This window comes from Puma concolor, chromosome B2 (genome assembly GCF_028749965.1).
Source record: "Puma concolor isolate L17-30 chromosome B2, mPumCon1.1.hap2, whole genome shotgun sequence".
Lineage (NCBI taxonomy): Eukaryota > Metazoa > Chordata > Mammalia > Carnivora > Felidae > Puma > Puma concolor.
In genome coordinates, this window is record NC_141671.1 from 114,597,448 (window position 1) to 114,617,262 (window position 19,815).

At 40.7% G+C, this 19,815-nt stretch overlaps 1 protein-coding gene across 6 annotated transcripts in view; it reads left to right on the forward strand.

Moving 5' to 3' along the window:
* The first annotated feature begins 2,852 nt into the window (after window positions 1-2,852).
* TPD52L1 (TPD52 like 1) overlaps window positions 2,853-19,815 on the forward strand; it is a 117,743-nt gene continuing 100,780 nt past the window's right edge. For 2 of the 6 annotated variants that reach the window (XM_086707753.1, XM_086707754.1), the window contains exon 1: window positions 13,615-13,848. In XM_086707753.1, the coding sequence (XP_086563879.1) occupies window positions 13,830-13,848 (19 nt within the window). In that variant the 5' untranslated portion in view covers window positions 13,615-13,829. Of the gene's footprint in view, window positions 2,892-13,613; window positions 13,849-14,485; window positions 14,647-19,815 lie in introns of those variants that run through there. The other 4 variants (XM_086707756.1, XM_086707752.1, XM_086707757.1 and 1 more) reach the window with 4 other exon arrangements.

Consider the following 19,815-nt stretch of genomic DNA (forward strand, 5'->3'; position numbering starts at 1 on the left):
AGATATTTATGAATGAGAGTATACACATTCCTTTAAACATATATGGAAAATTTACAAATATTGACTGTACATTTTTTAGGTGATACGGCACACTACAACAGATTTCAAAGGAGTAATGTCATAAAGACTACATTTGTTAAACATAATATAATTTAATTGGAAAGAGAAAACAAAAAGATAATTTAGTAAGATAAGACCCAATATATTTAAAAGTTAAAAACATAATTCTGAAAAAATTCCTATGTCAAAAGAGAAATAAAAATTAAAACTTATATTACTTAGAACTGAATCATAATAAAAGTACTTACTGCATGGCAAATTTTGAGCTATCAGTATAGTGAAGTTTAGAAGGAAATACATGGGGAGCCTGGGTAGTTCAGCCGGTTAAGCGTCTGACTTCAGCTCAGGTCATGAACTCAAAGTTTGTGGTTCAAGCCCCATGTGGGGCTCTGTGCAGACAGCTTGCAACCTGTTTCCGATTCTGTGTCTCCCTCTCTCTCTGCCCCTCCCCCACTCGTACTCTGTCTCTCTCTGCCTCTCAAAAATAAATAAAAATGTTTAGAAAAAATTTTTTTAAATAAAAATAAAAAAAGAAAACAGAAAAGCAAACATGAAAGAGCTAATCATCCAAGAAGTCAGAAATATAACAAAGACTAACCCAATGGTGTCAAAGAAAGGTATTAATAACAGTGGTAAGGATTAATAAAAGAGAACACCAAAGAATCACTCTATTTGAATAAAATACAGTCATGAAAACAAGCACATTGATGAATTTTGTGCAGATAATTATAAAAATCAATATTGATCCTATTTGCTCATTCTATTCCCTAGGCTTTAGAATCTACAGAGCATTTTTACATGTTGGCAAAGATGTGGAGCAAGAATTCTTATACACTGCTAGAGAGTATGCGTGGAAGTGGAAACAATTTTTAAAATAATTTGGAGTTGTATCATCAAACTGAATATTTGATATCCTTCTACTCCTAAGTATACACTAACAACAATATTCCATAATTACGCCAAAATGAGTTTACAAAAATGTGAATAGTCCCCTGGTTTATGATAAGCAAAAAAGAGAAACAGCTCAAATGATATTTGAGTGGAAAATGGATACATAAATTATATTATGTATTTAATCCAACCAGTATGACACCTGTTCCTTTCCTTAATGTAACTTTAAAAAAATTACATGTTTACTTTATTCATTGAAAAACTAATATGTATTCATGAAAGCATAGCTGGGAAAACACAGAAACCAGATCACTCATAGTCGCATAACACAAACAATCATTGTTAACATGGATTCCTTCAGTTGTTTAACAACATAGGTTCCCTGGCTTTAAACATGGTTGAATTACATTTTTGTTTCTAATTTTTACCTTGATTTTTTATTTTGAGAACCTCATATCATATTATTTTCCATGCTACTATACAGTTTTTGTTTTCTTATCTATTCTTTGGAATTATACTTTTAAAGGACAGTTATTGTTCTCTAAGTAAATCTATCAATTTATTTAATAATTATCCCACAATTGGGACTGTCGGGTTTTTGCAAATTTTTATGATAATTTTTCATAAGTATATTTTTAGGCATATATTTGTTTCTTTTCTTTTTTTTTTAAATTTAGATTCAAGTTAGTTAACATATAGTGTAGTATTGGTTTTGGGAGTAGAATTTATGATTCATCAGTTACATATAACATCCAGTGCTCATCCCAACAAGTGTCCTTGTAATGACCATCACCCATTTAGCCCATGCCCCCACCCAGCACCCTGACAGCAGCCCTCAGTTTGTTCTCCGTATTTAAGAGTCTTTTATGATTTGCCTCCCTCTCAGTTTTTACGTTATTTTATTTTTTCTTCCCTTCCCCTATGTTCATCTGTTTTGTTCCTTAAATTCCACAAAAGAGTAAAATCATAGGATATTTGTCTTTCTCTGACTGACTTATTTCGCTCAACATAATACACTCTGGTTCCATCCACTGCATAAATTTGTTTCTGGGCTTAGAAGGAATGTTTGGGTAGATTTTCATAAGTGGGTCCTGGGTCAGTGTTACCTATTGAAAGGATTATACCAATTTATCTTCTACATTACCCATTTCACTAATGTTGGCATTGGGTTGGCAAGTGGGACCATTCTGTTATAAAACATAAAGTTACAGTTTTGATGTTACTTCTAGTCTGTGTGAATGATACCACCTTCCCTCCAGTTGTGCAAGTCTGGAATCCTGCTCATCCCCTGTGCATAACCCAATAACACATCTTACTCCTTTCACGTTCTACATATTTCTCAAATCTCTCTGCTTCTTTCTGCTTCTTTTATTTTTTTCACAAACAACCCCCTTGTCTCTTCTGATCCATGTCCAATTGCACAATCATCTTTTAAAAACTTTTATTTTATTATGAGATATAAAAATAATAGTGAAAAGCAAAGTATAATATAAACTCTGTGTGCTTACCGACCAGTTCTATCAAATTCTTACATTTTTACCAGTGTTGTGTCAGATGTTTTTAATGACACATTACAGAAATTATGGAAGCCCTATGCACCTCTACCTGCCCCCATTCCCTCCTCGTCTTCCACGTTATCTTGAATTTTCTACATTTCATTCCTGGGCTTCTTGTAAACCTTTTAAATATGGCTTTATCCATCAATTTTTACAGAGCATCGTTTTGCATATTTTCAAACTAAAGAGAAAAGAGATTACTGGATGTGTGGACCATCTGGCTGTGACATCTGTCACTCCATTGATCCCCAGGGTTGATTGGATTGATCTGGCTGGTTAGGCGTGATTCCCCTTCCTCCCTCACTGCTCCAGGTCTGTCCCTGACAAAGACGAGGATGACCTTCCCTGATAGAGGAGGACCATTCATCTGTCAAGGATAAGCGGGTAGCTATGCACCCCTACTAGAACTGTCAAACAAGCTCTCAAGATCCATTTGTAGGAGATCCTGAGTGGTCAGGTTTCCAAGACTCTAGACACATACAAATGAGGCGCTGCATGGGGCAGTTTGCCTTTTTTTTTTTTTTTTAGTCTTCCTTTCTTTAAAAAAAGAGAGAGAGAGAGAAGAGATTACAGTACTTATTTGGCAAGTAGCTTTTTTGCTCAGCATTATATTTTTGAGATTTAACCATATTCGTAGTTCCAAATGTTTATATGTATACATAAATATATATATTTGTATGAAACTATATATATATAATATATATATTTCTTTGATTTCTAGTGAATTTGAATATTTTTATTGGTTTATTGAGCTTTTTATTTCCTCTTCTTGAATTGCCTTTTCATTACCTTTGCTTATTTTTATTTTTCTTAATGTTTATTTATATTTGAGAGAGACAGAGTGCAAGTGGGGGAGGGGCAGAGAGAGAAGGAGACACGGACTCTGAAATAGGCTCCAGGCTCGGAGCTGTCAGCACAGAGCCCAACATGGGACTCGAATTCCAGATGGCGAGATCGTGACCAAAACCGAAGTCAGACGCTTAACCAACTGAGCCACCCAGGTGTCCCAACGTTGTCTATTTTCATTGGGTTAATATCAATTTGTCTGGATTTGTAGGTAGCTAAGTCATTCATCCTTGACATTTAAAATTCTAATGTTAAATGGTGATTTTCTTCTCTTCCCAGACAATGTAAGAAACTTAGAACATTTAAACTCCTGATATACATACAGTTGTGCAGTGTTTTAGTATATGTGCTGCCGAAGCGAGCACATTGTTGTGCAGTGTTTTAAAATTTCATGTGGGGCATCTGGGTGGCTCAGTCGGTTAAGCATCCTACTCTTGATTTTGGCTCAGGTCATGATTTCACAGTTTGTGAGTTTGAGCCCCACATTGGGTTCTACATTGACAGTGTGGAGCCTGCTTGGAATTCTCTCTCTGCCCCTACCCCACTTGCTCTCTTTTTCAAAATAAGTAAAAAAAATTTTTTTTAATTAAAAAAATTTCATATATATGTTAAACCCTGCAGAATATTATTTTTATTATATTATACAGTCAATATTTATTGTGCTTTACCACTCTTATTCATCATTTGCTTTTCATTCCATTCTACATTTCTGGCCTGCCGTCTTGATTCATTTTCTTTTTCCTGAATCACAACTTTCCTATTTCCTGAAAATTTGACAGTCAGCCCTCACAAGCCAGTACAAGCTAGCTCCAGCACTCCACTGGTTTCATTATTATATTTTCTGAAGTTCCATGATCTATGGATCCCTGGGTTCAATATTGATTGATAAAGTATTATACACACACTTACTACATCATTGAATTTTATTTTTCTTCCTTTTACTTAGAACTTTTGCACTGATAGTAACAATTTTGCATGATTTTCTTTCCTAGGAGTATCCTGTTGGGTTTTCATATCAAGGTTATAGCTATACAGGTCTTTTAGGGTCTAGAGATTTCATGCCTTTTCCTATTGTCTGTATTGCTAATTTCCAATTTGCTAATTTTGGTTATTTTTGATGGATAGAAGTTTTAATTTTTGAAGCCAAATATATTCATCTTTTTCCTTACAATTAATTTCTTTCACATCTAAATTTTTAAAACTGCAAAAGTTAATGGAGTAGTCATTTAAATTTGTTTCTAGTTTTTCTTGGCTTAAAAATATTTGGTATAAAAAGTTTGGTATTTTAATTTCCATGGAATTAATTTTGATGTATGAGGTGAAAAAAAATGTACAATTTGAAATTTTCAAGTTCCTAATCAGAACCTTTAAAAAAAGTGATAAAAATTCTTGCATTTTTTTTTTTTTAATTTTAAGGATGAACTTTTATTTATTTATTTATTTTTTAATTTTTTTTCAACGTTTATTTATTTATTTTTGGGACAGAGAGAGACAGAGCATGAACGGGGGAGGGGCAGAGAGAGAGGGAGACACAGAATCGGAAACAGGCTCCAGGCTCTGAGCCATCAGCCCAGAGCCTGACGCGGGGCTCGAACTCACGGACCGTGAGATCGTGACCTGGCTGAAGTCGGACGCTTAACCGACTGCGCCACCCAGGCGCCCCTAAGGATGAACTTTTAAAAATGCACTAAAAACTGGGGCTGCTGGATGGCTCAGTCATTTGAGCTTCTGACCTTTTTCTTTTTAATTTTTTTTATGTTTATTTTTGAGAGACAGAAAGACAGAGTGTGAGTGGGGAAGGGTCAGAGAGAGAGGGAGACACAGAATCCGAAGCAGGTTCCAGGCTCTGAGCTGTCAGCACAGAGCCTGAAGTGGGGCTTGAACTCCCAAACCGTGAGATCATGACCTGAGCCAAAGTCGGACACTTAACCAACTGAGTCACCCATGTGCCCCTGAGCTTCTGACTCTTGATTTAGACTCAGGTCATGATCCCAGGGTAGTGGGATCAAGCCTTTATGTGGGGCTCAGCAGCGTTGAGCCCTGAGCCTGCTTGAGATTCTCTCTCTCCCTCTGCTCTCTCCCTAGCTTGTGTACTCTCAGGCTCTCAAGAAAAAAAAAAAAAAAAAGAAATACTAAAAGCTATTTTACAAACTTTCACAATAAAAATAATTATTTTTATACTTAAATATTCTTTAAAGTTTGAAATTTACGGATTATAACTTTTTATAGATGAGCAATAAAATAAAATTTACAGGGTTTTAAACATAGAATATGTATTTGACTGGAATTAGTAAATGTAAAATGTAGATAATTCCTGGGTTAGTTATGACAATACTACATAGGATGTGTTTGACTTACTAATTTTTCCCATATGATTTACTTCATCAACTTATTTCAGGACAGTTCTCTAGAGAAATAGATTTCTCCTTACTTGTGTGGAGGACTGACTACCAAAAAACAAGAACTTCTAAGAAAGATCTCATGAAAATCTTTTTCTCTGCACAATTCTATAAGTGCATTTTCCCTGCTAGCTTTCATTTAAAAGTTTAAATATTAGGTGGGATGCCTGGGTGGCTCAGTCGGTTAAGCGTCACACTTTGGCTCAGGCCATGATCTCATGATTCGAGGGTTTGAGCCCCACAGGGTGTTGTGCACTGACAACTGGGAACCCAAGAGACTGCTTTGGATCCCTCTTTCTGTGCCCCTCCCCCGTTTGTGCTTTCTCTCAAAAATAAATAAACATTAAAAAAATGAAAGCTTAAATACTAGAATACTAAATATTAAAATATTAGAATATTTGAATAATTGAAGTTTATAGTAATTTTAAGAATTTTTCAGGGGTGCTTGGGTGGCTCAGTCAGTTAAGCGTCTGACTTCGGCTCAGGTCATGATCTCATGGTTCATGAGTTCAAGCCCCGCATCAAGTTCTGTGTTGACAGCTCAGAGCCTGGAGCCTGTTTCAGATTCTGTGTCTCCCTCTTTCTCTGCTCCCCCCACCCCCACTCACGCTCTGTCTGTGTTTCTCTCTCTCAAAAATAAACACCAAAAAAAAAATTTTTTTTTCAATTTCAAAATGATCCTTTTTTTGAGAGAGAGAGAGAAAGAGCTAAAAAGCATGAGTGGGGGAGAGGCAGAAAGAGAGGGGGACAGAGGATCTGAATTGGGCTCTGCAGTGACTGTAGCAAGCCCCATGCAGGGCTTGAACTCACCAACCGTGTGTCATGACCTGAGCTGAACCAAAGTCGCTCAACCGACTGAGCCACCCAGGTGCTCCCAAAATAATCCTTTTTTAATAGTTATTAATGATGGGTTTATTTTTCATTCTTCCACAAGTTTGTGGGAATGTTAAGTAATATACCTTTTTTCACATTCAAAATTAAATTTTTTCTTTAATTTTTATAGGTTGCAAAACCAAATGTTAATTTTGTTGATTTATTCACATCCGTAGCAAAGCTTTCTGATTGGGTCTTAACTGACATAAGCATACTTACCAGGCCAGGTCCTTAAATTTGACATAAGCTGGTGTAACACAGCTTACGTCAGTAGCCTTTTTTGCCCTACAACACAGTTTCTGTGATCAATTCAGATTGTCTATCTTATTTATTTAAGACCCAGTTAAGATTACCTCAGAATGTGGAAAGCCACTTCGAAATTTTGGAAAATAGCTATTATGGCCACCAGTCTTTTGCCTTTTGTAGCGTTGCTTGTGATCTATCCCAGGACCATGGACAATAGATATGTGTGCTATCAAATATCACCTAGACTCTGCTCCTGCTCCTTTCACTATCCCTAAGGACCTTACCGATGACCTTTGTGATGTTTTACGTAACCTTTTTCTAATTTTTTGATGTCACCTGTAAACAATGAAGCCAAAAGTGTCTAAAACAGAATTGGGTAACAGCTGGCTTTCTGTTTCTGTTTTATGAGAATGGTGTGGTAATATCCATTTATCTAGAGGTCAAACTGACAAGGGCAGCCATTGGAAACACAGCCGCTAATCACAAGAGCTCTCTATTCAGCAACAAGCTGTAAAGAAATTGAACCGTTGACTAAATGGTCAAAATTCCTCCAAAGAATGAGAAAACCAAGTAGTGAGGGAATTGACTTCGTGGTAGAGGACTTTGTCCTTTCTTTCTCTCCCTTTGTGCCTCTCTCTTGGAGTTCTCTTGTTTCCATTACCCCTGCCATGTCCTGTACTCGTCTAGCCCTACTGACAACACATTCCTTTTTTTTCTTTCCTTAGTGCTACTGAAAAAGTTGAGCATTTTTGAGAGGAAACATAATAAACACTAAACAGAAAAAAAAAATACCAAAAGATAAACAAAAGAAACGCAAGCAGCCTGAAAAAGCCAATCTTGCAAACTATAGGTTCTGGAACCTAAGCAAACCAAATGCTAACCATGAAATGACTGGTGCAGGCCTAGGCTTTTTTCCACCATCTCTGATTCCTTGTGTCTGATTGTCTCATTCCAACCTGAAGGCCCATATAAGCAATATCTTCCCAATCCTCTCTGTTTTCTCTCAGGAAAAGAGTTTGGGCTAAGAACACTGTCACTCTAAGGTCGAGTGTTTCCTTGGGCAGAACCTGTATGGATTGGTTTCACCTCAAAAACAGAAAAAACTTCCAGTACTTTCCTTATGCAGAGTTACAGAGCAAGAGCCACATCATTCATTCTGCCTTTTCTTCCTCTTGCCCTTTCTCTTTAAGAATAAGGTAAGACCCGGGGTGCCTGGGTGGCGCAGTCGGTTAAGCGTCCGACTTCAGCCAGGTCACGATCTCGCGGTCCGTGAGTTCGAGCCCCGCGTCAGGCTCTGGGCTGATGGCTCAGAGCCTGGAGCCTGTTTCCGATTCTGTGTCTCCCTCTCTCTCTGCCCCTCCCCCATTCATGCTCTGTCTCTCTCTGTCCCAAAAATAAATAAACGTTGAAAAAAAAAATTAAAAAAAAAAAAAGAATAAGGTAAGACCCCTCTTAGTCTTTCCTTGGACACTGCATCTGTTTACACAGCATATTAAGAATGACTGATGGATGACATCGAAGGACAATGGAAAAAGACAAGACATTTCTATGTAAAGACATTTTTATGTAGAAATGATGGGCAAAAATCTCATCCCTGGTGAAACTCAGGGCATACTGATACTGTGGGCCTCGCTCTATTACACAGGGTGATAATTTTTATTCATAATGACTGCATCTCCAAGAGATAGTTAAAACCATGGTTCTCATCTGGAGGTGACTTTGCCCTCCAGGAGAAACTTGGCATTGTCTGGAGACGGTTTTGATGGTCACCACTGACGAGTTGCCACTGACATCCAGTGTGGAAAGGGCAAGGTTTCTCCTGTACATCCTACGACACAACAAGGCATTACCAAGTAAAACATGTCAACAGGGCCGAAGTTGAGAAGCCCTGCATTAAGACCTTAAAAAACTAATACATTTTTAATGTATTTTACAGATTGCTATTTAAAAATGATTATATATTTCAAGGTTTTAAAGCCTAAAGGAGTAACCTTTAGTACTCATGTGTGTAGGAAGTGGAGGGTACAACTAAATAATATGTCCCTTTATAGTGAAACAGAAGTAGCTTTATCTTCTAAGTCCTCTGAACATCCATGAATATTTTATGGATCCTGGGACTATGTCTAGAAATTTTGAAGGAACTTAGGAAAAGCAAAATGTGTCCAATAGGTTTTTTGTGAAGACTTTTATATAGTATAACCAATTTATTGAGGGGTATCAGGTTTTTGAGGGATAAACATGAAATATTTGTACTTTTTTTTAATGTTTATTTTTGAGAGAGAGAGAGAGAGAGAGAGACTTGGGGAGGAGCAGAGAGAGAGGGAGACAGAGAATCCCAAGCAGGCTCCACTCTGTCAGTATAAAGCCTGATTCAAATCTCAAACCCATGAACCACCCATGAACTGTGAGATCATGACCTGAGCTGAAGTTAGACGTTCAACCTACTGAGTCACCCAGGCTCCCCATGAAATTTTGTACCTTTCTTTTTTTTTAATTAAAAAAAATTCTTTAGCATTTATTCATTTTTGAGAGACAGCGTGAGCCGGGTAAGGGCAGAAAGAGGGAGACACAGAATCCGAAGCAGTCTCAGGCTCTGAGCTGTCAGCACAGAGCCCAACATGAGGCTTGAACTCATAGACCACGAGATCATGACCTGAGCCAAAATCGGACGCTTAACCAACTGAGCCACCCAGCTGCCCCTGTACTTCTCTAATTACTTTTCCCTCAACTGGATTAGAAATGACCCCTTTACAAGCAGTGGTTCTGATCCATTAAGCTCAGTTAGTTGTGGTTGGTTGAACAGTCTTAAGTTGGTATATTATTTAGCCTTCTTCTCAGTCTCAAAGTAAACCTCTTACCCCTTCTCTTAGCACTGCTTGGAAAACCTATCTCTCCTTCTCTCTCCTCTCTCTCTCTCTTTCTCTCTCCCTCTCTCTCTTTGTGTGTGTGTGTGTGTGTGTGTGTGTGTGTGTGTGTGTGAGAGAGAGAGAGAGAGAGACAGAGACAGAGACAGAGACAGAGACAGAGACAGAGACCGAGAGAGTTGCGGAGAAAAAGCTAGTCTGATTTATTTGCCCTCCTCTCCTTCAGGTACTAGCTCCTCATTGTGGAGTGTGGGGTGGGGATTGAGAAGGACAAGATAAAACCAAATGACTCCATACTTAACTGGATGAGACTAACAGACATTCAGACTCCCCTAGGCCCTGGTGGCCCCTAGCTGATGGCCTCAGGCTGCACTCCTCTGATTTCACTTCTTGGCTTTCTACTTCAGTGGTCCTGGCAAGACCACAGCCCACTAATCTCCAATGGTTTCCACTGCCAACTCTCTGTCTAGTGGACTTGTATAAGAGCCACATTCCAGTCCTCCTGCAGACTGGGGAGTTTGTGCAGATGGGGAGAAGGCAGTCCTGGTCCCCTCTGTGAGCAATACCTCGCCAAACTCTCTCTATTGCCTCTCCTCTGCCTGGTAGCATGATGTGGGTGATGTTAGCAGTCCTCTGGTAGGGAGAGCTCATACCTAGGCCCCGACTCTTCCTTAGGGCAGTCCTCCTAATTTCCTAAGGGACTTTGCTGCACCACTTCCTTCCCTTGTGAAGTCTCTCTATCTCCAGCCTCCTGGAAATGATGGCTCACTAGCTGGTTCTCTCTCCCCTAAGGTCCGCACCCCACATAGGACTCTAGGGAACTCCTAGATGGTTTCCTACACTACCTGAAAGGGTGGGAAATTCAAAGTCACACCCACTCGGTCCCTAACATTTCTCAAAACTATCTGGCCATCGAGTTGCCCATGGGACTGTCAAGGGCAGTCTTGTATGCTGATGAGGGTAGGGAAGGGAAAGGTAAGACAGACCCATACAGACATACCCACATCCATCAAACTTCTTTTCCCTCCCCAATCCCCCTGAAATCAGGGAAAGAAAAAAAAAAAGTCCTTGCTCTGTCCGCTCACATTTCTTGTACCATTTTCTGTTGACCTGGGTGGCAATTTTTTTTTAATTTAAAAACTAAGAATTTAGTACCTTTCATCTTTGCTGTGGACATTTTCTAAAACACTCATTCTCAATCTTGGAAGCATATTGATATTATCGAGAAAGTTTTGAAAAAAATAAGCACCATCAGAATATCTGGGGAGCAAGCAAGGCCCAGGTATCAGAAATGTTTAGGATCCCCTTGTGTGGCGCTGATGCATAAGAAGGCTGGGAGCCATGCTCTAGAAACACAGGTGGCCACTAGGGTAGGAGGGAAAGAAGATATCAATTAAACCTCATATAGCATCCTGCCACAAAATGCAGAAGCCCAGGCACAGAGAGGCTAAGAAACTTGTAATAGCTAGTAATTTTCAGTGTAAAGATGGAGAGGAGCCCCAAAGCCCATGTTCTTCAATGTATTAGTAAGGTTCAGGAGCAAGAGTGACATACTTTATCTGTCCTTTGTTACTCCTTCTTCTTCCACTGCCCAAGGGCACGCTCAGTACCTTACATAACAAGTGACCTGGAACTGGTTTAGACAAGGACTGTTGAATACAGCTTCCCTTTGGACATTTAAGATTTCCACTGCCTCAGCAGAAAGATCAATTCTGGAGGAACAAACTAGGATTCCATCCATTTAATCAAACACCCACCCATTGTATTCCATGTGGAATAGCCAGGAGAGATGAAGAATAAGAGGGTCTAGGTGGCTGTTTTACTAAGCTTTAAGGAAATTAAGGAAATTCACCATCATAAGTGACCAGGAAAAAGAAAGAAAAATGAAAGTTTCCCTTGGCTAAAACATTATTTAGGGTCTAACACAGCATACCCTGTTAATTCTTTCATCCTTCAAGACTCAGCTGCGGCCAACATCCTCACAGAAACCTTCCTTTATCACCTCAGGGGACTGTTAGGAGAGCTTCCTCTTTGCTTTCATGCTCAACAATTATCACACTACCTCTGGCACAGCACTTACCACACTACATTGCTTTAAAAAGTACCGGTTTATCTTTCCTTCTCACCAGACCATGAACTCCCTGGGTAAGAAGGATCATGTCCTTTACTTGTATCCTTAGCCTCTATCTAGCACAGTCCCCGGCACAGAGAATATATTCAACAAATATTTCTGAATGAATATCAATATTTTATTATTATAAACAATGAAAAAAAGACATAATGGGGGGAGTAGCTTAAAATTTTATAAATCAGAAAAATGAGTCACAACCTAGCTGAAGGTTAGATGACTCAAGCTGGAAAGTCATTAACTATTTTTAGTTCCTTTCAACAGCTAGAAGTCAACCTTAACCTGGTGTTTAATTTCCAGGGTAAAGAGGACCAGAACAACTGAATAGACTCTAAAAATGATTTAATCAGGGATGCTGAGTAAATTCATTTAATCATTACTTTGTGCATCCATGGTAGCAATCACCAAAAGCTATGTAAAAGCCCTGTGTTTGGTGTTCTGTAATTTTTATGTTGATGATTATGATCCAGGGACATTTTAACATCACAAAAAACACTAATTAGGCTTATACATGTGTCATGAAATCATGACTGTACCTTTTTTCAAGCAAAAATGTAAGACCTCATTAATGTTTGTTAGTTTATACTTTGACAGTAACTTGAGTGTGGATAAAACGGAGCCTACTGGTTAGGTGCTTATTCAATAAATCTTTTTCGAGCTATGAATTTGTATAAGGCTTTTTGGTGGGAAATGGGGGGGTGGATGTTGATATAGGACACATACTTGACTCTGACAGACTTTAACATCTATTTTAAGGAAAAAAAACTGAAAAAAAAATGGCAAACTATTCAAGACCAGATGTAAATAAACACTCTTTCATTTTACAGACAGATTGTAAAGTGAAAGATTTGTAAGGGCTAAAGACCTGAAAAGGTGAACCATGAGCTGCTATTTCTTCCCTGCTGTGCTTTCTAGTCACATTGCCAGGCCAAGCTTGGAACAAAACTGTCAGTTTCTAGTCTTTTCTCTGAAAATGTGACTGCTTCATCAACCTACAGGAATGGTCTATAGGTTTCAAATTACAGAATATGTACACAGTCGATGCGTATTATTTGCAGACTCTATATCTGTGAGTTTGCCTTGTTACTAAGATTTGTTTGTGACACGAAAATCAATGCAAGGCTTTCATGGTCATTCCAGACATGGGCAGAGCCCCCAAAAACTTGGGCCCAGCAAGCGTGCATACCTTTCCAGTTGAGGTCAAACAAGGCTAAGCTCTACCTTGTTTCAGCTCTCAGACTGTGAACAAGTGCCCTTTCACAGACTACAAATACACCATTTTTGTGCTTTCGGTGTGTGTGGGGAGGTGATTTCGCTATTTAAAATGGCCCCCATGAGGTGTTGTTTAGTTAAATAAGCTTAATAAATTTCACTCAGATATCAGTTATAGTGATGATGGCCCTGAGCTCAAAATTAATGAGTCAACAATACATAAATAAGGTATCTTTAACAGAAACACACATAAAACAAGGTTATATATTGATCGTTTGCCAAAAACGTTGAGTGCAGCAGGTCACAGGATCCAAACTCCCTATTTCCACCAGGAGCTATGGTTCAGTATTGTAAATCCACCCTCCCTCCCCTCTCCCTGGGGATTGGCCCTGGGACAAGGGGCTCCAGGACCCCACTGCCACTGGGTCAGGCATTTATTTGTAGGGCCCGAGCACGCGCCCTGAGCCGGGAGTGGGCGCCGTCGGCGCGATGCGCAGAGCGGCCGGCAGGTGGCGCCCAGCGGTGGGTTCCTTCTCCTCGTGGTCCCGGCCAGGTGGACCGGACGCGGCGGAGCTAACCAGAGCGGCAGTGCGGGCGGCCCCCGGGCCCCCACCCCTTCCACGCAGGGCTCGCTACGGGCGCGCAAGGGGAAGGCGCGGGCGGCGGGGCCAGCTGCGTCCCAGGCTCGGTCACCGCTGTCTGCGTGTCTGGAAGCACCGGGAGCGTCGCGGTGCGCAGTCCGAGGTCGGCCACCATGGAGGCGCAGGCACAAGGTGAGTGGTCGCCCATCGCCCTGAGGGTCGGGTCCTGGCGCGCAGAAAGGCGCTTTCACTGTACCAGGTAACTTTGCTTTCGGACAGAGCGGTTGGGTGCCATCTGCACAGGTCCGCGACTCCGCTCCTACCCGCGCCTGCGGGATCATTCCTGCTCCCCAAACTCTGGATTTACTGTGAGGCTGGGGCCAGTGAAAGAGATGCTAAATGGAGAGGTCCCTCCGCTGAAAATGCGCCCACAGAGTGATCGATTTATTTTTCCCAGCCAGTCTCCCCCCACTCCCCCAATTCTCGCGGGTGCCCGAAGGACCTGTTGTGCTGGGTCCGGAATCCGAGAGGCGTTCCCCTAGCCCTCGGGGGAGCAGGGAGGGAGCGCGCCTCCTCTCGCTTGGAGCGGTGGGCTTGCGTCCTGCCCCAACTTCGGGCTGAGGGGCGCGCGCCGGGGTGGTGGCTCCTCAGAGACCCGGGTCTCCCGGCTGCGCCAGGAGCTTGCCGCGCGGGGACGTGCCTTGTGAGGCAGGAGAGCGTTACCCCGCCCGCTGATCTCGATCCGATAGATCCGCGTGTCCGGGTCGCCCGGGTCGGGGAGCGACCTCTGCCTCCCTGGGCGCGCGGGGTGCCTGGCCCCGGACTGGTGGTCGCGCTCCCTGCCACCGGGGTCACCCGCTGAGAGGAGCCGGGGGCTGCGTCACCTAGGGCAGCCTGGTGCCTTGGGGTCACACTCGGACCAGGGGTAGAGAGCCCGTTTGGAACTGCGCGGGAATGGGAGTTCCTGGAGAAAGGAGCAAAGGAGCAGAGGTGGGCGGACTTGGAGCTCGAGGCGGGCAGGGTGGACACTGACTGTGGAGTCTAATTGGGAACGACGCCAAGAAGGGATGGGATGCAGAGTTTAGGTCTCTTCAGCTTTGAAAACAATCATTGCTACCTTTCTTCCACACTGCAGGAAAGTCTGTGCTGCTCATTAAAAAAGGGGTGGGGGTAGGGAGAAGGAGAGGTTCAGGACCCTATGCGCTCGCCCTAGTATGGGCGGAAGCGTTCTGGAACAGAGCCACTTGGTGGGTGCAGGGGCCTGGAGCCACCCAACAGATTTGCTGCCAGCATTACAATTGTCTGAACAGTACGAACCATCCTGGTTTGTTCCATCGGCCAAGAGCCTGCCCATAAAGCTGCTGCTTCCAGTATTTTTCCCCCCATTATCTAAATTGGACAGGAGAATTCAACCAAGGGTGGGAATTGTTTGTCAAATTCAAAAGCTGCGGTTGGGTTGGAGGCCTTGCTCCTGAAGTGAAGCAGGTGGGAACAACACTGGAGTTTTCCAGCGGGCCTTGCACATTAGAGTTATTAGCAGTCTTAAATTCTGGCCGAGTCCAACTCTGTCAAATTGGAATCTTTGGGCCGGGGCATGGGTGTATTTGAAAGCTTCCCATGTAATTCTGTTATTCACTGAGATTTGGAGAAAAACTACAGCAGGTAGGAAACATTCATCTGAATTCTGAAAGCTAGCTAATCTACAGGTTGGAAGCCCTGGTGTCATTGGTTTGCTTTACCTGTGAGATTTACTGAAATATTCCAGTGCTTTCCTTTGCCAAGTACTGTGCTTGGGGAGCAAACACACACTTGAGTTTTGCCTCATGAAATTAATAGTAGAGGAAGTGACCGACACTGTTTTGATAATTATTTGATAAATGAAATATAAAATTGCTGCCATGTTGATGATATAAAAGAGGGCCACAGAGCACCAACCGAGAGCCTGAAAGCCTTTAGGCCTAGTGGGTGATCATCAAAATAGGGGAGATCTTTTATTGTGTCCCTGTTTCTTTTCTTTGTGCTTTACAGTTGCTGACTCACTTCCTTGCCACAGTCCCATGAGGTAGTTCTCATTCCTGTTCTCCAAAGAGGAGACCAACAGGGCCTGTAGGTTCCTCGTAGCGTCAAGCAGGCTGTGAGCAGCAGTGTGTGCAATGAGTGCCCCATTCCCACTCCAAGCCTGCTGCTTGTAGAGGAAAAATAAAACTGAAGTCCCCATTTTTCTCTCTCCCCTACCCTCTTTGCCACTCTTTCCTTCCCCTCAGGGGTGGGTAGGAAGCCCAAGTTCAAGGGCAGGGGAAGTTACCCTGGGGAGATTTGGAAGTAGGGTGACCGTCAGCTAGGAGAAGAGAAGTGAACAGATTTAAGAAATGCTCAGGAAGAAAAAAAAAAAAGCAAGTGACTTGGAATGGATATGTAGGATGGTGGCATCAAGGCTGACTCTAACTTCATACTTGTACAACCAGATGGATGGCATTTGCCTCTGAAGTCCTCATTTCCCTAGTCCTTCCCGTTCAGGTCATTTAAGCAGCCCACGTATTAAGTTCTTTAAGGATACTTTTCACAAAATGTTTACAGTTTATGTTAATGGGAAAATCTTCTTTCCACTTGACACACGTTTCTAGCCAAATGAATTGCCTCTCAGATTTTAAGAGACTCCTATGGCTTCCTAAGTGCAAGTTTGTCATCAGCACAGTTTGTTTTAGAATTATCTAGAGTGGGGATGGCTTATCTTTTTGCCTCTTGATCTAGAAAGGAGCAAAACTGAGTGAGAGTAAGTAGACCCTGCCGGTGAGATCTTCCCTTGCGCTTTCCAGGAGATCACCAGGTGCTATCAGCATTTGTACACACAATTTAATAAATGCAGCGGCACGTTCTGGAAACTTTTACATAGGTGAAATTCTGCAAATACGTTCTTTGACTTTGTAAAACAATAGATTACTTCCAGGAAAACAAGAAGCCATTGTAAAAAGTTGACAGAACCTGAAACATAGAGGTGGGATTATGCACAGAGTGATTCAGTGAGAAGAAACTGGAGAGCAGTGCGAAATGATACGCCCCAAGGAGGCCAACACCCCAGTTACTTTCCTGGTACTAGAGAATTTTGCATTAAGAAAATTGACACATTAGAGAGAGGCTTTGGTTAGGAATGTAGCATTTTTGTGAAACATATGGCAGTCCTTTGAAATAAAAATTCCTGATCTTTTGAAACTACAGTTCAATATTTCATTAATCTAAGAAATAACTTTGTTTTTGTCTTTCCTAGTGTCTGTAAGGTTAAAAAGAAAATTTTCTTTCCACTTAACATTTGTATATATTTAGGTAGATGACTGTATTCGTTTCTGATGACTGCTGTAGCAAATCTCCCCGTTCTGAAGGCTGAAAGTCCAAAATCACTCTCACTGGACCACAATTAAAAATTGATTACTTGCCTCTTCCAGCTTCTGGTGGCTGCTGGCATTCTTTGGCCACATCACTGCAATCTGCCTTGGGGGGTCACATCGCCTTCTCTCCTGTTGTCGGATCTCCCTCTGTCTTTTATAGGAATGCTTGTGATTTCATTTAGAGCTCACCTGCATAATCCAGGATACCGTCCACACCCCAGGATCCTTAGGTAACCACATCTGCAAAGACTCCTTTCCCATATAAAGTAACATTTACAGGTTCCCAGGATCAGGACCTGACACTTTGGGGGGTCATTATTCAGCCTACTACAGTAACTATTTTTTATATTCAGACAGTCTACTCAGTAGGATTCTCAGAAATCTGTGAATGACATAAAGTTATAAACATCAGACTAATTTTACCTGTTTTCTAATTCCATTAAAGTGAAAATGTCATATATAACTTACATTATCATTATACTTGGCTCACAGGACATTTATTTATACTCTTCTTGCAGTTTATACATGTATAAAAAGCACAGCAAGATTATATAAATTAGCAAGAGATGAAAGAAAAAAGGATAAGAACAGAAAATGAAGCAAGGAATGAAGCTGTAAAAAAAGGAATACAATTATATCCTCTTTCTTAATACTGCATGGAAAACAAAGTCTTGCTTTGTAAACAAAGTATGCTATTTTGTTAGGAAAGAATAAAATAATCCCTCATCTCCATGCCAAATAGCAACAGGTTAAGTCTTTTATATTGGAGGGATCAGATTACTCAAGGAAAAAAATTGTTTTAAATATTTCAGAAAATTTAAACCTCTAACATGGGAGGTAGGTGTTATATATTTTGATTTATGATTTTTAAAAATATTGAGTGTTCTTACTGCCTTCAAAGCTACCTCCTATAGTTTTATTTTCCCTCTAAATAAAAGTTTTAATTTTTTTTTAACATGTATTTATTGTTGAGAGACAGAGTGTGAGCACGGGAGGGTCAGAGAGAGAGGGAGACACAGAAGCTGAAGCAGACTCTAGGCTCCGAGTTGTCAGCACAGAGCCTGACACTGGGCTAGAACCCACGAACTATGAGATCATGACCTGAGCTGAAGTCAGACGTTCAACTGACTGAGCTACCCAGGAGCCCCTAAAAGTTTTAAAATAGGTAGTGTTGTATTCATTATTAAAGTCAGTCATTTGCAGCAAATCTTATACTTATTTTAATTAAAATTCTTATAAAACTTAATCATACAAATGATAGATATTATGGTATTAGATATTGTTTTGAATTGTCTGCCCTACTATGCCTCGTTTTCTTAATTTTTTTGGGTAGGCAGAATCTGAGAAGTTGCTTCAAAAAGCTCAAAAGCAAGAGCATCCATTTCTGTGGCCTGTGACAAGATCTGGTACTTAGTGAGATACAGTAAATAATAAATAAGTGCTTTGGAAAATATTGATTTATTAAATAAATATTTCAACAAGTATTTATAGATTGCTTTAGTAATAGCAAATACTCGACCAGCACTTACTACTGAGAGGCAACAGGGAATAGTGGTTAAGATTCCTTGATTTAAGAATCAAAGTGCCTGAATTTTAATTCTGTCATTGTCACTTACCATTAATATGACCCTGAACAAATTATTTGGTCTCTTTGGGCCTTGATGTTTTCATACATAAAGTGAGAATAATAATAGTACCTATATTGTAGAATTGTATTGACGATTTAAGGAGTTAATACTTGCAGAATACTTAAAACAGTTCCTGGCACATGATAAATACTATATAAATGTTTGCTGTTGCTTTTAGTAGCATATGCTAAGTACTTTGCATGCATTATCTTCTTGAATTCTTAACAATAACACTATGAGATAGACACCATTACTTTTAACTCACCTTATAGACAGAAACTAAAGATCAGAAAAATTAGGTGTGGAAGGAGGAACTTAACTCCAGGTCTGTCTGACTCCGGATGAGCTTTATACACACTGTCCCCACAGTATGTGCTGGTCAACATATGCCAGCGGAAGACAGAGATGAAGTCGACATGAGACATCTTTCCAGGGAGGGTAGCAAAGGAGAGTCATCCCCTTGGGTAATGCACTTAGAACTGATGAAATTACATATTTCCATCCCAATGGGATTTTTTGAATACTAGGCCACCCATTAGAACTAATTCACAGTGAGGATGACAATAACAATAATATTTTAGTGTTTTTTTTAATGTCAGTTGCCATGTTATACACTAAAAACATTATGCTGTTTAATAAATAAAGCAAAGTCATGATGAAGGTGATGTTATTTTCATTTTACAAATGAGGATACTGAATGACAGAATAGTTACTCAACTTTCTCTCTAACTCCCACAGCTTGGATATATTGGAGCCTGGATTTGAAATCCGAAAGTTTGACTTTATGCATTGGGACTTTTAATTACGGTTCTGTACCGTCTCTTTAAATTGATATGTATATGCAATCAGTGTGCAGAGTTACATATAATAGACTTTGCTTTGTCATTCATTCAAGGCATTTTAGATGGACAGGGATCTCACTGCCCATCCCACATCTGGGCAGGGTCTAGGTCTGAAGAATATGATCAGAATTCCTGAGGTCTGTAAGAATAAGCTCCATAATATGACAAGCTGGGGTGGCGGGTGGAGGGGGGGGTAGTGTGCTCAAGTATCAATAGCTTGCCGTTTTAGTTCTGTTTTCGAGATGAAGAATTCTGTCAGTTACAAGACATGTGATTCTTAGAACCAGTATAGAATTTTATTACTAG